Source organism: Strix uralensis, chromosome Z (genome assembly GCF_047716275.1).
Source record: "Strix uralensis isolate ZFMK-TIS-50842 chromosome Z, bStrUra1, whole genome shotgun sequence".
In the NCBI taxonomy this organism is placed as follows: Eukaryota; Metazoa; Chordata; class Aves; order Strigiformes; family Strigidae; genus Strix; species Strix uralensis.
Genome location: NC_134012.1, coordinates 82,580,932 through 82,602,604, shown reverse-complemented (window position 1 = coordinate 82,602,604; position 21,673 = coordinate 82,580,932). Strand labels below are relative to the sequence as shown.

The 21,673-nt window shown below is 37.1% G+C and overlaps 1 protein-coding gene across 4 annotated transcripts in view; it reads right to left on the bottom strand.

Annotated features, from left to right (window-relative positions):
- Positions 1-21,673, bottom strand: part of ARL15 (ARF like GTPase 15) — a 228,009-nt gene that overhangs the window by 137,532 nt on the left and 68,804 nt on the right. For all 4 annotated transcript variants that reach the window (XM_074855616.1, XM_074855617.1, XM_074855620.1 and 1 more), the window contains 2 exons: positions 8,475-8,619; positions 5,684-5,743 (listed from right to left, as the gene is read on the bottom strand). In XM_074855616.1, the coding sequence (XP_074711717.1) occupies positions 5,684-5,743; positions 8,475-8,619 (205 nt within the window). The remainder of the gene's footprint in view (positions 1-5,683; positions 5,744-8,474; positions 8,620-21,673) is intronic.

The following is a 21,673-nucleotide window of genomic DNA, read 5'->3' as shown; positions in this document are numbered from 1 at the left end:
CCATTTTAAAATAAAACATAAAATTTGAAACAAAAATTTCCTGTTCTTGTCAGGAACATAAAGTTCATTTTAAAAGTTCATTAAAAAACCTTACATATTATTTCAAAAGAAAGATAAGAAAATATGTGCCCTGCAATATGTTCTAACATTTATTTAAGCCAGAAGTCTGAAGCTTTAATAGTTTGCAACAGGTGGCATACCACACTAAACTGGACTTCATGTATGACAACCATTCTCAAAATCACCCCTGCTTCTTTTTCTTTCTTTTTTTTTTTTTTTTTTTTTTTAAAGGCACAAACACACAGTAAGTCCTCTAGGGCTAGCAAAGAAAATCACCTGCCAGTTTCCTCTCTACACATTACCCCATCTCTGCCCTCCTTCCACTTCTGCTGGAGTCAATAACAGCCAGAATCTCAGAACCAGCAGCTCAACTCCCCAGGCTGATGGTTGCTGCCAGCACTCAACAAGGCTCAGATGTACCCTCCTCTGAGCTGCAGTCACATCTTTGGTAACAGTGCAGGTAATCTCAAATAAAGCTCAAAATGCATCTTATATGGCACTTAAGACTAGTAGGCATATAAAGAAAGGATCAAGTCTACCACAGCCGCTATTTCTGTCTGTTTAGCCCTTCTGCTCACTGGCTCACTAAAGTTTGAATCTGCTTTAGCCTTTGAAAGGATCAAGGCCTTTTCTGTCTAGAATCAAAAATAAAAACTTTTTTTCTGTTTGTTTGTGGAGGAGTTCATAAAATGTAGGTATCATTTCTGATGCTAAACTAGGTTGCTATACTCTACTCTTTGATTCAGCCTGAAGAAATGGAGTTGCAAGTCCAACAGGAGACAGAGGCTTTTTAGCAAAGGTTCTCCTTTTCTCTCCTCGAAACATCCCATCAAAAAGAACAAACAGCTCCCTGCCCCACAAAATATGTAACTAGGAAATTTTGTGGTTTGATTACCATATTGTACATAGCTTTGATAGGCACTGCTTGCATGGTTCCTACTTGTTCTGCATAGGACAGGCAGCAGGTTGTCTATTCACACTGAAAAAGCTAATTGTAGAAAAAGAACAGTATTTCCAAAGAACAGTGGAAAGATTGCTACGCTGAATCCTTATTGGAGCTTCCTCAGGACTCATGTTAACAAGATCCGTACGCAAGTGTAAATGATCTCTCTTATCTATGAAATGAAAAAACTATGTGACAGAGCCTGGGCTTAGGCACCATTTGAACAGCAGGCTGAGTATGATTGATAGCAAACAGATCTAACTTTAATGCTTTCAGAAGCTGAATGTCTCTGTGCAACTCACAGCTTGGACAGCTCATCAGGGTCATCTAAAAATTTCATCTGCTAAGACGTTCTGTAAACTGTTAGACGCAGCTATGTCGCAGATGGCATTGCATGTACTCCACAACCAGATTTTGTAGAGGTGTCAGCTGCCTTTTAGTCAAATACAGTACGGAGATTTTATTGCTTTGCGTTAGTTTGTCCCTGTGAAGATGACTTAGGCTGGCATTTACTTGTGGGATCGGTTTTCTGATGACTAACTAGATGAAATTTTAGCTGCTCTGCCAGGCTATGTTGCTAGAAGGGTGTTCAGTACTCCCCTCTACCTCCACAGAGCAAAGGAGGAAAGTGGTTTCCCATAACTATTTAAATTTTAAATTCTAATTAATAGCTCAATGTTATTTTCTCCCTCCTCTCTCATTTGTTCACAAGGTAGATACTACCTGACAAATGTTGCTGTCTTCTCCAGGGGTTCATATTTTCCATTCAACTTGGATTGCATGACAGTGTGACTCCCCCTCCTACTCTCTCTTCTTCTGCGCTCTTTACTTCCAAATTAAGGCAAAATCCGCATGCTTTGTTTAACCAATACTATTTAAAGTTAATTGTTCTCAAGCTCTCACCTAGACAATTAATTCAGCTGGCCTAAGGATGTGAATTTACTACTTTGGTCATGAAGCTTACGAAGGAACAGCAGTGGGGAGGACAGTTCTCATTTCTCTTTTCCTGGGCATGCTCAACCAAATGGAGACTTCAGCATCCCTGATACTAACCACCCCACCCTTGCTAAGCTCTTAACACATTTGCCTTAAATGAAGTTCCAAAGATCACTATACAACATGTTGATTGTCATGCTTGTGAAAAAGGCCTTTGGGTGGATTACAAAAACGTAACACAAACATATGACAACATATTTTAGTACATAATACAGAGAATGTTACTAAACCCTGTATTGGGTTTTTAGTATTTTTAAACTTGGTAAGAAGAAAAAGAGCACATCCAGAATCATTCTTTTAAATTTGACCAGGTTCAGTACTTGGCATCTCACCTGTAGTTTCTAAGGCTGCATTTACAAGATAACAAGCTAAATTATAAAATAAATTTATTCTAAAAAAACAACTGTAAATTATTAGTTGACCTCCAGAATGGACCTAAAATCTTGATTTAGGCCTGACTAAGTATCTACATCACAACAGACACTACGACTTCACATTCTGTTTTGACAGCATTACAACAGCAAATGACTGAATAAACACACTGAATAAATGGTGGTTTCAGGCACTGTGTCTCCAGGCTGGAATTTCTTAGAACCAAATAAAAAGCTTCCTATTGCCTTTGCACCTTCATTATCTGTCTTGAGAATAAACCTTAGCATCCCAAACTTCTTTCAGCAAAACACTGTTAGAACCTTTCAAACAACAAATGTTATCACCTGCCTTATTTTTCCAGTCTTTTCCCATTCTCCTGTATGTTCATTGTACACAATTTCATCCTCAGTTCCCACCAGAGGTTGCTGAACTGTAACAGGAAATCATTAAGTCCATAATTTCTTTCTCTACCATTACTCAGCTGAGTTGCATAATATAGAGAGATATTTCCAGTTATCCTGGTTAGAATACATTTTGAAAGAACATGGACTAGGGCACATCACATTTCCACATTAATCTAAATTACACGCATTGTTTTATGGACTAAATTTGTTGAAAGAAAATGTTGGGGTTTTTTTTTAATTTTTCAGGGAGCAGGAAGGGATTATTGGTATATCAAACCAGAAACTTAGAGAACGGGCAGTTCAATCTGGTCAGTAAATAATGCAAGACCTCCTTTAAAAGTAATTCAAGCAGGCGTATCCTTGATTTGAAAGCTATATATATTCTTACTTATTTGGGATCAAATTCAGTGTTTTTAAACAAAACATTTATAAAATCAGATAAAACCCCTATTTTCTGGTAGGAAGGCACTCTAACTTAGGAAACAAACACATTAAAAAAAATCAGAAATAGGATTTTTAAAAAAAAATTCTTGTATCATGTACTTCAAAGAAAAATTTCTGCAAAAAGAGCACAGCAAACTTTTCTCCATGTCCTTAATCCTAAAGGCTAATCAGACCAGAAAGAGACAAAAGAAGAGAGACTGTTTTCATTACACTTTGCGTGAAAATTTACAATCCCTACAGAAACAAAGAAATAAAATCTGGCTTCATTAGTAGATCCAGAAAGCAACTAGCACAATAAAAAGTAGCACCATCTTCAACCTCAAGGAAGGATACTGCTTCAACGAAACAAAAGGATACTATATAGTCAAGATCTGTTTCACATAACTGCCTAACTGCTGAATAGAAGAACTTAAGCAGCATGCCTTCCGCTGTAAGTTTTTCAAATATTGGCTGTTAATACATTGCTGTAAGAAGACGTACGAAGCTTTCAGTTACCTAAACCTAAAAGACAATTTTAAAACCGAGTATCAAAAATTAGAACTATATAGAACTTCACCCTTTGAATAACATACAACAACAGTGATTGTTAAAAACAGATGCCTTTCTGGATAACACCTCCATACTACAGTAAAGAGAACTTAGATATCAATACCATAACAACTGAAGGCAAAAACCAAGAATAAGAACAAAAACTTAGGCTTCTCTTCAACAACAGAAGTAGAAATTCCAAAATAAAATTTAGGTGTGATTAAATATATAAAATGCTTTATTTTCATACAGCAGCAAGAGAGAAACCATGCATACTCCTGAAAGTTCAAGTTCTACCTTCATAAAACAGTAACACGTCTCAACTAGAAGATTAAACATTGACCACCAACTTTTGGAAGAAAAACAAACTTTTGGAAGCTTGCCTTAGCTCCCTTACCTAGGCACTGAAAGGCTATCAGAATTGGCATTTTTCTCCAATATCTCATAGAAAAAAACAGATGATACCATTTCTAACTACAGACATGTAAACACCCATAGTTAAAGGGAAACGAAAGAAAAACGTGGAGTAAAAATATTCTGACAATCCTTCTGTCTTTGGGAAGAGATAAATGGGTGAAAAAAACAAATCAAATATTCTGGATTACTTCAAGACATCCTGTCATGAGACATCAAGGCACTCCACCGAGTTAAGGTTTCTCATAACACGTATACCTGCATAAAATAAAAGCTGTATGATAAGAAATGGTTAAGGAAGAGACTTCAACGAGGATCTGCTATAGAATACTCAGACTCAGTTCTTGATGCAAAAACTGCAGAAGAAGTATAAACTGGGCTGCAAATGATTCACCCTACTTCAAAAAAAATCCCCAAAGTGACCTAAGTGCACATTATGCAGCTAACACACTCAAGCAGAACCAACACTATCCCTGTGGAGTGGTCCCTTTATCAAAGAAAACTTCTGCTTCTTTTACAGGATACATGCTCAAACAAGAACATGTGTGTTTAAATCCATGGATCAATGGTAGTAAAGAAGAAATGCTATCCTTTTAAGAAGGATTATCTCAAAGCCTTCTTGAAACAGTTTCAGATAAGACAACCGTCATGAGACTTGATTTCATCTCATGAAACTTCCTTCAAGAACCAAGTTAACTTCTACCCCGGAGCATTTAAGAGAGGTTTCAACCCTGCTGAAAATCTAATGAACTTCCTCAAGATTCATTCGACTATGTTTACATAGTTAATAAATAAGATCTACAGAAATTCTAGAATATAAAGAAGATCTACATGTTTTTTTAATTAGAAGAACATTAGATGAAATTAGACTCCACAAGAACTCCCACTCGAAGAGTGTTTTCTTCCTTTTAACAGAGCTACCTCTTGATTACTTAAGACTCAGGGTCAGAATTTGGCAGCCAGATAGCTTACCTGTATACAGACAACTAAAAAAACACAACCACTAAATAACGACCTCTCCAAAACCCAACAAATCCAACAGGAGAATAGATCTCAAAGAATATAGCTAATTGGAAGTTGGCTGCCTTTACAACACTTTCAGTGGTGCAGCAAATATACTGGTTTTGCCAAATGTTCACAGAGTTATCTGAGCCAGTGCCCATAAGTAAAAGCTTACATGTACAATAAACACAGACAACACATTTCATTGAGCTGCCACATAAGCCATACTACAATTACAGTCCAGTTTGTATTTCTGTATAACTTGACCACTGCAATCAAAGAAATTACATTAAGGAGATAAACCACATTTATTCACCTTCTGCTGCTCCTGCTTTTTACTTTTTGTTCTTTGTAGTCAGCATTTGTACAATTTTTCTCAACTTTATCTGTTGTGATGAAACACAGGTTTTAAATTCCAGCCACATTGGTTTATCACTTTGAAATTTAAAACAACTAACAGATTGGTATGATGAGACTTAGGTACTGCATGTTTTTATAATCAAATTAATAAATGCTATACCTCCAAGTTCTTTTACGTTCAAGATGGCATTCTGGAATGGCACCGCTTTTATACTAAAACCTAAGAATAGAAATAAAGAGTATTAGTAAGTTATTTGTTAAAAAGGCCATTTGAAATCAATTGCATACATTCAGAAAAGACTATTTTCTTCATCAAAAACCAGGATTTTGCACGTGAAATTCTGTTTTGAGATGATGTTTAATAATATCAGTTGAGGGGGAATAAATAAGTATGAGCAATGAAATTTGTAACGGTACTACTGAATGGCTGGCACACATAAAATTCAGCACAAAACTTCCATCCAGGTCATCTACCATTTGCTAAGGAGTTAGTATAGAATATACCTTTATAAAATAATTTTTTAATGCATCTGTAACTCAAGTTTAGATTTTAGACTACCATAATATGAAGTGATGCTTCTGCAATTTTTACAGGTTTTGGTTATGCCTAGAGTATTAATCCTGTCTATAAATGTTATTAACAGATTGATCCTTTTACAGACCTAAGTGGTATGTATTAAAATGATTACAAGCACACTAGAAGCGTCTATGAATATCCTCTACTAGCCTGTTATACGCTTAAAACTAAAAAACCTTTTTAAAAGTGGTATGTTTTCCCTTAATTGAAAATTCAGACAGCCAAGAGAAAGGGAATCTGAAAGACTCCCAGCAATACATCAGCATACTATATACTAAATTCTGCATGTTTAGTACATACGCATGTATAAGTGTATATACTACTTTATATCAGAAAAATCATGTCTGCCCTTTCAGCATAGTGTCCAGATAGGCATTAGATTTATTTCCATCTAGCACAAGCAGTTTCAACATGACTACATACCTGTGAACTGAGTAAAGAAGTTTTGAAAAAATGTGTTTCACTGCAAGTTTAATAGCTATCATTTAACAGAAACAAGATATTTTTTATTCCAGATCAGACCAATAAGATATTCCAGTACTCCAGTCATGGTCAGTGCTAAATGTAGTAGAGGAAAGTACTAGGAAATCTGAAGGGAATAATTATGAAATATTTCTGTTGTTGTCTTAAAACAAATCCTAAACTCTTCCTAGAAAGGAGAAAAAACTAAATGGACCTGAGTGGTGTTGATGAGAAAAGCAAAAATACAGGTTATCCTTTGAAAACTGAGTGGAGAAGTTGTCATGTTGTATTCCTGGATTCTCAACAATATTTTCTGACATAGCAAAATATGGTACATATGGGTAGATTTATTACAAGATGAATAGCCTAGATATGCATCATTTTGGTCTCGATGCTGCCTAGTTTTCTCCAGAGTCCATTTTTATTCCTCAGGTTGCCTAATTAAATAATGGTATTTTGTTGCAACTATCTATAAACATGTAAGAAATTTAATTTTTAAATTAATCATATTTCCATTATTTCCTTTGATAGATCTATACTGCTATTTACATTGCTACTTCTTTCAGGGTCTAAAGCGTTAAAGCATAATTTGCACTAATTACAGGTGAACTCTAAAGATAAAACTCAGAAGAGGGGGGAAAAAGGAAAAAAAAAGGCTGAACTACTCTACAATTTCCATCTAACTTTTTGAGTTATGCATTGACACCTTCTCCACGTAATGAAGTGTCAGATCTCTTTAATATTCCCAATAACACCAATGTGAAGGCAATGGGTTAATTATTCATAGCAGAAGAAAACTGGTATTTTCTTGTACCTGTTTTACTTTGTTTACTTGCAGTTGTATTAAATAATTTTATGCTCTTGTAATTTAAACAAAGATACACTGAAGACCAGTTAGGGTTGCTAAGGGACAATCATAAAATTCAACCCCATGAACCACAGCTACAATATAAAGCCATGTAACTATAAACACAAGTTACTCACACACCACTATCTGTTCCCTCAGCAAATCAACCTCAGTAAATCGCTGCGGCCACAGAACCAGATTTCTTCCATCTCTATGATCTAATCTGTCCTCTTTCTGAACTTTGCAGCCAGGTATTCCTTTTCCTCACTCCACATGTTTGTTTCTGTTTTTTCTGGTGCTGTTTTGTTGGAGGTTTTTTGTTTGGGGTTTTTTTTGTTGTTTTTTTTTAATCAAAATACCCTTTTCAGTATTAGGCATTCTGCTTCATCTGCATCAGCATGCATACCCAAACTTTTTGGACCTAAGATACATTTTAACTGTGTTTTTGTGTCTGTTTCTATGTATCTTCTCCATGCCACAAACTTTGTAAACTGATTCTGTGATCTCAGTCTGCCCTTACTACATAAACAAGCCTTTTTGCTGATCTAAAAAGAAAGGATTATCACCAGAAATAAACATTTCCATTACATTTATTCTTTTGGTTGCTAGCATATACCACAAGACAGTACCATCCAAGTATGAGATGAAATAAATCCCAACTTAAGTTTCAGAGCATCACTGTCCCATTCTATTTTAAAACACATCCTCCTCTTTTCTGTCCATATAACAAGACTGCTTAAAAAACGTAAGTAAAAAAGAAAGAAACCTTTCAATGTGTGTCTGTGCTACTGCTACTGTATGTTTCCAATAGTTCTACTTCATTACACCACGATTTGTCTTTAAACACATTCCAAATTGTATGTTTTCATGGTATGGATATTCCCCAATGTATGACCAAACACTGAAAGAGTCAGTAGTGGCAACTTCAAAGCAATCCATTAGGTACTTTCAAAAGCAAGATAACTTAGCTGAAGTTCTCTACCACCTTTGCTAAAGGTGTTTCAAACTCAAAAGTTACCTTTGGGCAACCTTACAGCACACCATGGAATAAAGGCAGCATCCTACCTGTGGTAGACACTATGTTCTCCGGGCTTTCACTGCAAAGCTGTGACAGAAGACTTGTCTTGCCAGAACCAGTGAGGCCTATGCAAACCAAGTCATATTCGGGTCGTGGTGGTGGCGGTCCCTTGCAGCAGAGTGCTCTAAAACACTGCCAGGGTAGGGAAAAATAAACAAAACAAAAAGAAATTACATTTTTTTGCAAATGTTTATTCCCCAAGGTTTTAAAAAAAAAAAACAAGTTTATAAATTTAAAGGCATTGGAGAGAAGAAAATTATTATTACAACTTACTGCTTTGACAAAATCCACAATAATAGACTGAGACCACCTCAACTAAAATCTAGAACAGCCTTATATGAAAACATAAATATACCTGTTAGCTTTTCACCTAAACCTCATGGAGCTGGATTGAGGAAAGTGACACCCATTTCCTGAGTGGCATAATGCAGTTACATATGCATGAGTTTGCTTCCTGTGCTAATTTCATGCAATACCTGGTGTGAACATCAAAGCAGCTCATGAGCAGCTGCTGGTCAGGCTCTCCCTGTTGTTACAGGAAAGAATCAGAGAACTTTGCTCCACTGATATCTTTCCTTGGCTTGCTTTGTCATGTGTTTTACCTTACAATATCAGCTGTTGGAGAGTACAGCTTGTAAAGAAATAAATTTTGCTGGACATAGCTCTAGTCAAAAATAGAGAGACTCCTCACTTTCTCTGGAACAGTATAAATTAATCACAATATAAAGAATAAAAATTGCTCGCACGAAGCCTGGAGTTACGCTCACATCTCTTAAACAGTATTGCCAAAGTAGGCCAAGCTCATCCAAAAGGTCCTTTAAGCCTTTAGTAAGGTTCATCAGACCTTTCTTTATATGTAACATGGAAAAGTTTTACGTAAAAATCTAAAAGCGTACTATTCTGGGAAAGCTAGGAAGTTTGTATTTAAGGTATAGGGTATCATTACCCACTAAAGTCCAAGATAGACCTCCACCACCCCAATATATATACCTTTTTCCCGCCAAGTCTGCCACCTTCGTATCAGAGGAATACATCTGCTATAACAAGGAAGGGAAAATATGTTTGTGCAATCACTCCTCTCTCACACATTCTGTCTTTACATAGTCCCAGCTCTTTTTTTTCCATCTTAATCACAAGCCAATCACTGCATTAGGTAGAGAAATCCAGTCTTTACAACCTTAACCTACTTCATCTACACAACTACCCAGGATCTCTCACTGAGCGCTACTAGAAGAGCCGAGAAACTGAACAGATGTCAGTAAGGCACTGTTGCAAATAGTGAGGTCTGGCTCTGTAAGCAAGTCATCCAAAGAGAACGTGATTATAAAAAGACAGCTCACAATGCAGAACTTTTATTGGATTCTTTCCATATAGATGGTAAGTTATTACACATGCTGCCAAAACAGTCTGCATTGGTTTAAAGAAGCAAAAGATAAGTTCAGGGAAAGTTACAAAATTCCTTCAACACCTTTTAAAAATATGAAAGGAAGTATTTTAGGAGTAAAAACATTTACAGTAGTAGTTAAACTGAACAAAGGCAACAGATTTTAAAAATAAAAGTTTTGCCTCTATTAAAATTTGATTCAAAAAATATTTTTTCAAGAAGGTTTGCCCTTATATGTGTGTCCATAGCTAAACAGAGTAAACGTGCCTCTCTTTATTCACTGATGTCAGTTTATACTTATCTCACAGATTCTACAGCAAATACTCTACTCTGGTACTTAAGTGAGAAAGGCCAATTGAGTCCATTGCACAACATAAGCTCCTTCAAACAGAGTTTCCACTTAATGGGTATCAGGCTGAAGGCCACATAAAATTCTTCAAAGCTTGCCAGAGCTCCTGAGGCTGTGTGTCAGGCCCTTTGCAGCCAGTCTTTAAAAAGAATTCAATTTGTCCCCATCAACACAGCATCTTTCCAACACCTTCTTGATGTCATATTAAAAAAAATAGAGGAATAGATGAGCTGATGAAGTCTGTGCTTCTCTCTGTCCAGACAGCGTGTCAGTTGTTATGCAACCAGACACAACTGTCATGGCCCTGACTTAAGAACTTAATAACCTGCAGTTCTGTCAAAGATAATTATTGCTCTTTGTAGAACACATATGGAGGCTCTGTGGGTGACAGAGGGGCTCCACAGTCTGGTTTTGTGAAGTTCAGTATCTCTTCGGTGCAGATTCTTTAAGTCTAACTTAGTCTGGAGAATCTTTACATGGTGTTGATGAAACATATGATCAAAAATCCAGGTCAAATTGCATGTCCAAAGCAGCATACATAGCCCTGCCATCCACTCACTCATCCTTCACCAGTAAACACAGTTAGGTATGAAAATTCCTGAGATACAGCAGACACAGAACCCCAGCAGACAGGGAAATGGCTCCCTCCAGACCACTCTCATACTTTATGTGATATGATTCCCCTATCTTTGTTATATTTGTGACTTTGTTCTTCTGCAAGGCTAATTTCCTGCAGTAGACATTTTTGTTTGGTTGAATAAAAACAGACTTTAAATATTCTAGCTTCAAAAAGTGCTGTGTATAGCACTTACCACTGGATGACATGAGAAATTCTACAGCACCTTTTAGGGGATACTTGGAATAATGCATTTAAATTTCATGTACTTGTTTTGCAATCCTCCTTACTCAAGCTCAGTGAACATCTCTTCCATTGGAAATATCACTATACAAACAGTCTGATCACTGCCTTCCTGTTCTCTCAGCAGCTTAAAAGTTCCTTGGCCCCTAACAAAGTAAAGGCTATTTAAGCATTTATAGAGACTAAACCTCTATTGTCACAACTTTGGCAGCTGCATCTAGTAGCTGTACAAGATCTGTGGAGAGTAGAAAATTCAGAGGTCACTGACCATGCAAATAAAATTACATCCTATATTCTGCTTTTGATTATGGACAGGAAATGTGTCCTGAAATATTTTATAAAGCATGGACTAGAGCTACACCATTATTTCAGACGTTGCCACGTATTACAGTACAGTCTGAAATGTACAGAACTGGAAGAAATGTTTATTAGTATCTGAATCTCCTGATATCCAAAATACAAATCTATCAAAAACATTGAGAGCTGTTCAATTCACAACTAGCACTCAGTCCTTTCCAAAACCAGCGTACTTTCCACTCCATTTGGGCAACCCAAAGGGCATAAGAGAAACCTGAAATAACAGCCTGGCTGGTCTTGAAACATTTGTCAGATATGGACCTAGAAGTCTCTTTGATTTCACAAACCTGATTTGCTTGATGAGTGACTGTCGAATAAAAGGCTGCCTTTTAAGTATTATAAAACAAACTCCAAACCTAAATGAGGCCACTTGGAGGGAGTGCTGGAGAGGACAGAAAGAAAACATTTGACTACTGCAAATATAGGGCCAAGCAGAGCTACCTGGCATAGTCACTGAAGTGTTGTGCAGGCTATGGTCATGCATTTCAGCCCCACTGCTAGCAAAAAAAAGGAACATTTTTTGGAGTCCTTTCATCCTATCAGGGTAAGACCTTACTGGCTTTAAAGGGAGAGACATGTCAAACAACGTGTCAGTTTTCGTTATTTTTAAGAACATCACACTGAAAACTCTTTATAGACATTGCATGGGGAGAAGAAGCAGGCAAAGAAAGGCAGACAGGGAGAGTCAGGAGTTAATTTACTATTTTTTAATGAACAAGCAGACTTTAAAGTACTGAAAATAAATGAATACAGTATCTTGAAAAAATGGATGCATTTAGCCAGTTTTGGAAAAAATTATTTATCTAGAAGACTAGGAGTAATTAGGTGCTGCAGTCTGCAGAAAACTGCAATATTCATCACCACTGCTACTTTCATTTTATTTGCATGTGGGCATGCATGTTGCACATGCACATGTAATCATATACATGACTATGTATGTGGAATGAATGGAATCATATGTATATGATTATGTAATGGAAGGAATTAGCCAGTCCTACTCCTGCTTAGAGATTTCTATCCCAACCAAATGATTCCAGTTTTAGGTAGATCAGTATTAGAGCTGACAACCCTAGACAGTGTCCCTTTAAAGCCCTACAGAGATTTCTTCTGGGAAAAGCATTAAATATTGTGTCTATAGCTGGTATGGCCAAGACTTCTGATACGTGCCACTCAGAGATCACAGATTGAAGCTTTGGGCAGCAAATATCCCTGAATTACTACTCTCTCCAACACATTACACTGCCTCCGGCCATTGAGTCTGTCTTTGCCTACTCACTGTACTTCTCATTTCACTCTCTTTTTTGGGGTGAAATACTCCATTATTTCTGCTTTGTTCTGGACCCATCTCCTGTCTGTTTCTTTTATTGCCACTATTTAATAGGGACAAACGGAAGCAAGAGATTTCATGCTCAGTTGGTTAAACACACACACTCTCATGCAAAAATACCCTAAGTTAGTACAATATTAATGCTAACAAACCAAGCATTCAGAGCTCTTGAAATCCAGAATTAAGGCTGAAAGATCAACCATAACTCTGCTCCACTTCCCTCCCCCTCCTGCTTACACTTATGAATATGGTCTCCCTTTGCATTTTATTTTTCAATTGAAGTATCTTTGAACAAACAGACCTCTAGTACCCAGCACACATTTATATCCAGAAGGCTAGTTAATCATCTGAAGCTGCTGATGAAACCCCAATGAGATTATTTTAAAAAAGTCAAATTTACACACAGCAGGCTCTACAGCTCTGATGTTGTACGAGATCACACAAGCACAAAGCAATCTCAAACCTTGACGAGATAATGTGAAAGGTAGGGGAGAAAACAAGGCACTTATAATACTAAAGATAGGAAACAACTGGGGACAACATTGGTATAACTGAATGCAAATAATAAAATACTCAAGGTACCTGAATGAAATTACACACAATTAGGAGAGAGGGGGGAAAGGGACATATAAAAAGACCTGAATTTTATGTGTATGAATTTTATCTCTATGAATATTTTATGTTGTACCAATGTTAAATTGGTACAACAGAACCTACGCATTTGACCATGTGAGCTAAAGCTGCTGACTCTTCAGTTTCCATCCTGCTGCACAAGTGGTTTTAGCACTACAAAAAAAGGGAGGAAGAGGAAAAAACTACCAATTTTAAGGCCCACAACCAGTGACACTGCTTTCTTCTCTTCAAAACATCATATTGATAAAGTTCATCTTAGTCGATATGACAAGAGTAATATGGGGACAAAACCTAACAGATTGCTATTCATTTTGAGGCTACCAACAGAGATGAATGAATACTCACATAGCCACTGCTATCCCAAAGTGATGTTCCGCACAGGTGAAAACACTAAAATCATGACTAGTCACCTTTTCTGACAGCCCACAACCTCATTAAACAGTGACTGCTATACTCAAGCTCCTCTGTCCCAATACAGATAATGATCCCAACTCCAGTAGAGGGATCCCAGCTCAAGGACTGCTAACCTACTGCACCACTCCCTCCACAGGACAAAGTACTCCTTTAACCTGGCTAATCTTCATGAGCGCATGCTCAGCCCACTGATTGAACCCAAAAGCACTCTTGCTCTACATGTGCCCACACATCTTCAATTTTATAGCAGTCTGTGCTGCAGCAAGACAGACAAGTATATGGCACTGAAGACAGGAGAATATAAAATGGGACAGAGGAAAACAAATTCTCAATTAAGTGAGGCAGTTTTACAAGCAGAGTCCTGGTGAAGTCCTACCTTAAGGAAACAGCAACATATGGTTTAGAGCAGGAATCTCAAATTCTCCCTTCTGACCACTAAGAAAAGAAATACATTTGGATTCATGGGTTGAAATTATTCAACAACCCCTGCCAAAAACTTCTTGGTATTTCAGAGGAGCCATGCTTATGGAGTCTCAAAAAGAGCAATCACAACTCAAATGACTTTCGACATCCCTGTGTAGTCACCAGCTGAACAAGACATAAGACACAGGCCTACCCATTCTTCAACATATTTGACAAATCCCCTACTAGTGGAGGAGGCTTGGAGGAAGTAAGGTCAAGAAAAAAGAACTGGCTGACTTCTGACAAGCCAGATACGACACTGCTGTTCAGAGCGTATCACTTCAAAAGACTTCATGGTCATGCTGCATTCTTCCTTTGAGTGATGATAATACAATCACAGTGGGTTGGATCCTGTCCAAAATCCAGAACAACTTTTGGATTTCTCAAGAAAATAAAGTCTTCACTAGCTCAAGGATTAAATAAAGTTTTCAACTCAGTTTTTGGTGGTCAAGCTGCTGGCTGCCACATTGCACAAGGATGAAGGACAGTATCTTTGTATAGCAATTGGGCGGAAGGCAGGAGCTCATTTGTTTTGTCTGGTTTCAAAGGGACTGCTCTGGGGTGAAGGCTTCACCCAGAAGTTCAGGGTTTTAGGAACCACAAAAATTCGATAAATGCAGTCAAAAACATAACTTCCCTGGAAGCAGCTGTAAAGCAACAGAAGTCCTTCGCCTACTATCAGTCAAAATAAATCACAAAATCTCACATCCAAAATGGGAAATGAACCTCTTTGACCTTAATCTCTTCCATGCTCCTGATAAATAAAAAGGCAAAACCAAATTATGACTCTCCAATCCACTCAGACTGTGCTTGAAGAAAACATGAAGAAAAACAGTATCAAGTTCTGGATATACTCAGATATTCAGTGCAGTAGTATGATTTAAAAGCCTACATAAAATAGAATAGCACATGGCTATGATAAACCAATGCTGACTCAGCAAAACAGTTAAACATATGCACAAGTTCTACTCTGAACATGAGAAGACAACCACTCACTTCACTGCAGTGAAGCTCTGCAATCAAGCTCTAAGAGGGTTGTCGGACACCTTCTAGGTTAAGTGTAGAATTATTGCTCAAGTTGCTTCCTCTCTGACAGTTTGCTTTCCATTTGTTTTGCTGCACAAGAGTAACTCATCTCTTTCAACCCATCAGTCCATTAACATTTAACAGCAAGAGACAAAAGCAACAAAAAAGATGAACTAATGTCTTTGCGGTTTGTTTCACATCCTAAGGAAACACAACCATACTAATAAAGCCTGAAGAGTCACTGAAAATACCAGCAACAAGGCAGTAGCAACACCACTGAAATGTGCAGAAGTTAAGGATGTAGTTCCTCCTGTCACTTCTGATTTCTAGTAAGGATGAAAGATACATAGAAATTATTTTTTTTTTTAAATATCCCCCCCCCCCCAAAAAAAAAAAAAATGTTTAGAGCTTTCAGGCTTGCTAAAAGTTATTCCTTTACAGTTTCTGAGCCAAATCATAAAAAGCTTTTCCATGATGAAATCATAAAAAGCTCTTCCATGATGTGTTACAAGGTTTGAACACTTTTCTTTTGTTCAGCATAGCATGAGTAATTACTTGTGTTCTATAAGCTCACATGGGATCACAAAACCAGAAACAAGCAAAAAGACCACTTAGTGTTCTTTGATTTTTCTAATTAAAGCTGACTACATGTCACCTAAATGCAACAGCACACTTGGTTCTTTCTTCTCCCTGAGAACTATTTGGTACACAAGACCCTGGACATCCATATTTGATATACATGGCACACACAGTATTACTTCTATAAAAATATAAAAAAGAGGATTTATGGAAACAGTACAGTGATATGTCCAAATGGGTTAAATAACCTCAATGGAACAAAATTACAGAAATACTTCAGGTACAAACAGAAATCCAGATGTACACTAGATGAAGAGGAAGGTAAATGAAGACTTGCATTGTATTTCATACATTAAAAAGAATAAGAAAAGCTACTACTGCTGTCCTACTCCAAAACTGCTAGGCAAATTTAAAGTACACTAGAAGAGTAAAACCCATCACCAAGTGTGAAGTGAGATTTCTGAAAGTTACAATACAATACGTAGCAAAAAGTGTCTTTTACATTTTCAGATAAAATAAACACATTCATTTGAAAAATAGTTGAAAAAAGCACAAGGAATGGCCAAATATGACAAATAAGTGTGCCCTCATGCGCTGATAGCCAGAAGATCTCAAGGGGGATTCAGGTGATACCAGTTAACGCATCCCTGAGAAAAGTAACAAGATCTGAATTCTTTCACCCACTGTATCAGTAACATTACAGAAACAAACTCCAGAGAACTTTTTCCACCCAGCTTTAGCCCATACTTTCAGAGTTGTTGGGCAGCGTCATAATCACAACTAAAAGAAAATAGCTCCTGGGCTGCATGCATGTCTCCGAGTATCAAAAGCAAAGAAACCGAGAGAAACTCCAAGTGTGTTTTATGGGAAAAAGAAGAAATCTCTAATGTTTACTTAAGGCAAAATGTTTCCTCTGAGATTTAAGCCCCATGATATGTCTTGTTCTTTCTTAAGAAAGATTTCAAACTAACATTTACCATCAAATCTGAGAGAAATGAGGAGAAATCTCTTAAGGACAACAGACCAGACTGTTTTCTATAAAGTCCGGTCTTACTGAGCATGTTCATAGCTGAGGTAGAATAGTAAGTACAAAACAATTAGTAAGTACAAAGAGATTAGTAAATAAAAAGTATTTCACAAGTATTTCTGGGTATCAGCCAAAGTAAGAAAAGCTGTACAAAAAAACAAAACAGAAGGACCCACTGACAAAGGAAAAAACCTAAAAGAGTTTTAGAATTATTTTGCAAAATACCACAGAGCAAAATTAAACAAAATTATGATAGTGTGACAGTACATTAAAAGGAAAGTACAGTTTTAACTGTCACTTTTAAACCCACCTGCTCAGGGGTCCCAGCTAATAATTCTCTCTTTGCTCATACAGTAGAAGCAGCGCACCATAGCAAATTTAGGCATTATTCAACCGAATGTTTCGTTGCTAAAATTATCAGAAAGTAAGTGAAAGAAGATAACAGTAGAGAGTGATGCAAAAGAAGTTACTAAAATAGAAACAGTCTATGCAGTTAACATTTAAATATAAGAGCAAAAAGCATTACTGGTATACACACAGTCTAACAAGAAGTAATGGGAGGATTTAGATAAGAGGAGAAGGTGGACAAAAGAACAAGGATTGCTGGATTTTGCAGGCAGCACAAGTCTTCTGGCCAAAGAATTCTTCTGCTTGGAACAATGAAGATTATACTGCTCCCCTACACTAGAAAATGGAGTAAGAATTACACCAGCACTGGCAGAGACGCAAATGGGAGACCTAACGGGCGTGCTCTATTACCAGTTCATGGTGTTATCAAACTCCAGTTTGAATTTGAAGCATCATACAGTTTCAGGCTATGGGCATTTCTCATTCATTAGGCTCCCTATGGATGATTTCACTCTTACGTGCCCTTTTCATTTTACTTTCCCAGTATGCTATAATTACAAAAATAAGAAACTCTAAGAGGATATCTGTTTTGACCAAAAGACCAAGGGAATAGGAAATATGTAGTAACATACAGGAACCTCTCCTCCCCCCACCTTATATAGCATAAGAGCTTTATTTGGCTAGCACAGCACATTACTACTGTGGGAGGAAACAGAAGACCGATCTGCACAAGAACATTAATCCAAAATATACAATTAGAGGAAGGCATACGGATCTCAAGTATCATTAAAAATTCTTCAATTTTTAATCAATTTGAGCCTCTCTGAATGTAAAACTGGTTTTGCCTCAACCAAACTCCTAATGAGTTAGATTTGAGAAACATCAGCCGTTGAAAACATCTTATGCTCCAACACAGGCATTTTGCATTTCTTCTCTCTCCAGCTGCAAATTTGGCTTTTTTTTTCTAGCTATGTATCTACATCTATCACTGAGTTTCTCAGCTGTCACCAGTCTGTTTGCTGATGAAGATTCTATTGGCTATTTTGTTCATCTAGCACTGTAAAGTCAGAACTGTCAAATTTGGTTTATGCTGAGCATGCACAGGTCAAGTACTACACAGCCTTTAAACTGTCTCAAAGAGAAACCCAACAGGTGCTCTGCTTCTACTGCTTGAATGTTTGGGGAACGCAACTCAATTTGAGATGGGGATTCTCAGTGGACAGGGAAAGGAACGGATCATACAGAGTAATGGGTCAGCTACAGATATATGCTGTTTCCACTGCTTGCACTGTTAAAAAAAAAGTAAGCCAACAAAACCAAACAAAATAAACCACATAACCCCACATAACACCCACAAAACCAAGAATTTTTTTAATATACATTGACCAATACCTATTCATCTACTTGAGTTAGGTGGGGGGAAAAAAAGAGAAAAGGTAAGGAATATTTTGTAGATAAATTCTGGACACACTCAGAGGTTAAGCTGCCTTTGAAAGCCACAGCTGAATTTTAATTTTTTTGGGGGAAAATGGGAGCTGGTAAGAACCAGCTTTATTTCTTGTGAAAACAGAAATTATTGTGCCCTTGCTCACAAAACAGCCTGTCATACAGCTATGCCTACTCACGAGTATGACAGCATGCCCTCTCTGCAGTGCAGACAGCCCAAACCAGGTTTCTCCTAGTGAAACTACAACTACTTTTTACCAGTTAAAGGGCATGAAATACTTCAAACCACAGGAAGGTATAACTATGTCAGGTTTGGGGTTTTTTTTGTGGGAAAGATCCACTACTAGTCCAAGAGCTGCTGAAAATCTTTTGAGGGGATTCACATTCTTCTCCTTTGGGTAGGTGCAGCATCCAGGCAGCTCTAGCAAACGCACGCTTTAAAAGGGAGTGAAAGCCCTCAGCCTGAAACCTTCCTGTGCCATCCCTTTCCCAATGCTACTGCTTTCACTGACAGTGAGCTGGGTGTCTGTTTTTTCAGATAATTATGACACAATAGTTCCATAAAAATTCTCTTAAGTTAAAAAAGCAACAGGTTGTTACTTAACAATATACCTTATGTTGATGAAATACAACCATAAAGCCAAGCAGAAATAAACTCAACATGCTACTCAGATAACTGAGCACAGCTCTGAAGTGCTCAGTCCCTCACCTGCTTTAAAGCACGGCTGTGAGAGATTGAGTACTTGTTCTAAGGACTCTGCAGACACCTCAGTAAGAACTGACTTACTGCTTCTTACTGGAACAAAAAATTTACCATTTATTCCAGATCAGCATAAATCTTGCCAAGCTGGGAAACTCCCCCTTTTGCTGGCTAGAGAAAAAATTTCACTGAGGACCAGGGAGAATTGCCATAATGATGAGAGTCTATAAGAAAAACATAAGCAATCTGGAGCTGGTGGCATAATTCAGAGTGAGACAATGAATAAAAACAGGCTTAAGAAATGCAACATAGCTGTCTTTCAGAAACTAAGACATATGATTAGTTGTAAAAGCAGAACACTGGCTTTAACTCAACCTTTTTGTTTAACATATTTTTAATTTTTTACATTCACTTGCCTAAGTACTGATAGCTTATTAAAGAATTGTAATAACAGGAAGCTAGGATTTTGTAATATAAAGGTATGATAAGGAAACATTTACAGTGAAACTTCAGTAACTGGCGATTACTTACATAGCATTAGATCCATATTATTGAAGCACAAGGAATGTATAGAGTATGAGAAGAGATGCACACAGTTCTTCTCATGCCACAAAGATTTTTCACTGAAGAGGAAGCATTCACAGCCCTCAAGTATTTCTCCAAAACAAGTTTAACAGTGAAAAGATACAATAAGGCACAGAATATATCATGCCATTTCATACAAGGATTAAGTGCAGCACAGTTTGATTACATTATTTGGTAATAAAATTACAAAGTGTAGAATTTAAGAAAAAAATAACTGCACTAAAACAGTCAAATAAAGATCACAGTATCTGAAAAAGCAGCAGAACTATTTTTCTTTCCTACATAGTAATAATAATACAGTCCTCTTTATTTCAAGAAACATGTAAATTATCCTTGCAAGAAATTCTTAAGCTCATGTTATCAAGTTTATTGCTACAAAAGCATACAATCACAAACTATGCCTTAAAGAGATCAATGCTTAATCGGGAAGAAATGCCAATCTAAAAAAGCAGGGGAAGAGAGACATTTGAAGAAAAAAAGTATTTCAGAACAAATATCTTATCATAAACATTCATGAAATTAAGATACATCAAACCTTGGTTTCCTAGTTGGCTGCACAAGATCCATATCTCATACCTAGGTGGAATCATCATGCACATAGATGAACCTTGACTTTGTAGGTTTGTAGAGCAGAGACAAGAACAAGGTGCCAGTGTACTACTATCAATCAAAATGCCACCTCTGCAGAGCAGTTTGAAGAAAAAACTCTGCGCCAAACCCCACAGCCCAACATAATAAGAGTTGGTAGTGGGGCATCAGCTCTACATACAACCTTCTTGGACTTGTACAACTGAGCAGTAAGTAGAGAGGACTTTCTGGAGAGATACTGAACCAAAGGAATTAGAAAAGAGGAAATCCTCCAAGACTCCAGTCATTTCCACCTCTGCAGGTCAAGAGCAGAAAAAACAGAATTTGAAGTCGTTACTGTAAAAAGAATGTTTTCTACTCATTTTCATACAACCAGTTTATAAAGCCTATATAAACGAGAAAAACATGTTGTTTACAGTCTCTGGCAAGAGGCAAAATTTCTGGTGTCCAATGTAAAGCATGACATGTCTCCCTATGTCTCCTGCAACAGAGGAACTAAAGCACCTGCAAATTGTGTCAGGTCACGATCCTCAACTGATGAATGCCAAGGAAATCAAACTAAAAAATATGGAACAACATATAAAAAAGCATAAGCCTGACCATTCCTCAAGCCTCATCTAGTTAGGCAGAATGCTGAAGCAGAAATTCTCCTGCCACTATCAACGACATTGCTCAAATCTGAAAATTTGTTAACAGCTACTGATTTCCTATTGAATTTTCCAAGTTCCTTACCACAGGAAACTAAAAAACCTCAGATCTTTTAAGCAATTAAGTGCACTCTCTAAACCCAGAGATATTTCCATGGAAAAGAACAGAATACCCAGGCAGATAGTTCAAGATGAAGCAAAACATAAGAAATTTTAGTGAACATATGCTGTCTCAATTTCACAAATCTAAATGCATTTTCCTAAACAACTGTGAAAGGCCTTTGGTTATGATGAGGCAAACTGTGATTTCCAAAACTAATGTGTAACTGCCTAAGTTTTTAAACTGACAAACCAGCACTGAATTGGGTTATTTTTTAACTTTGTTCGTAGAAACAAGCCAGCAAATTTCATTAAACCTATTTTAGCTAACCTCACAAAGTTGAGGATAAGGTCAG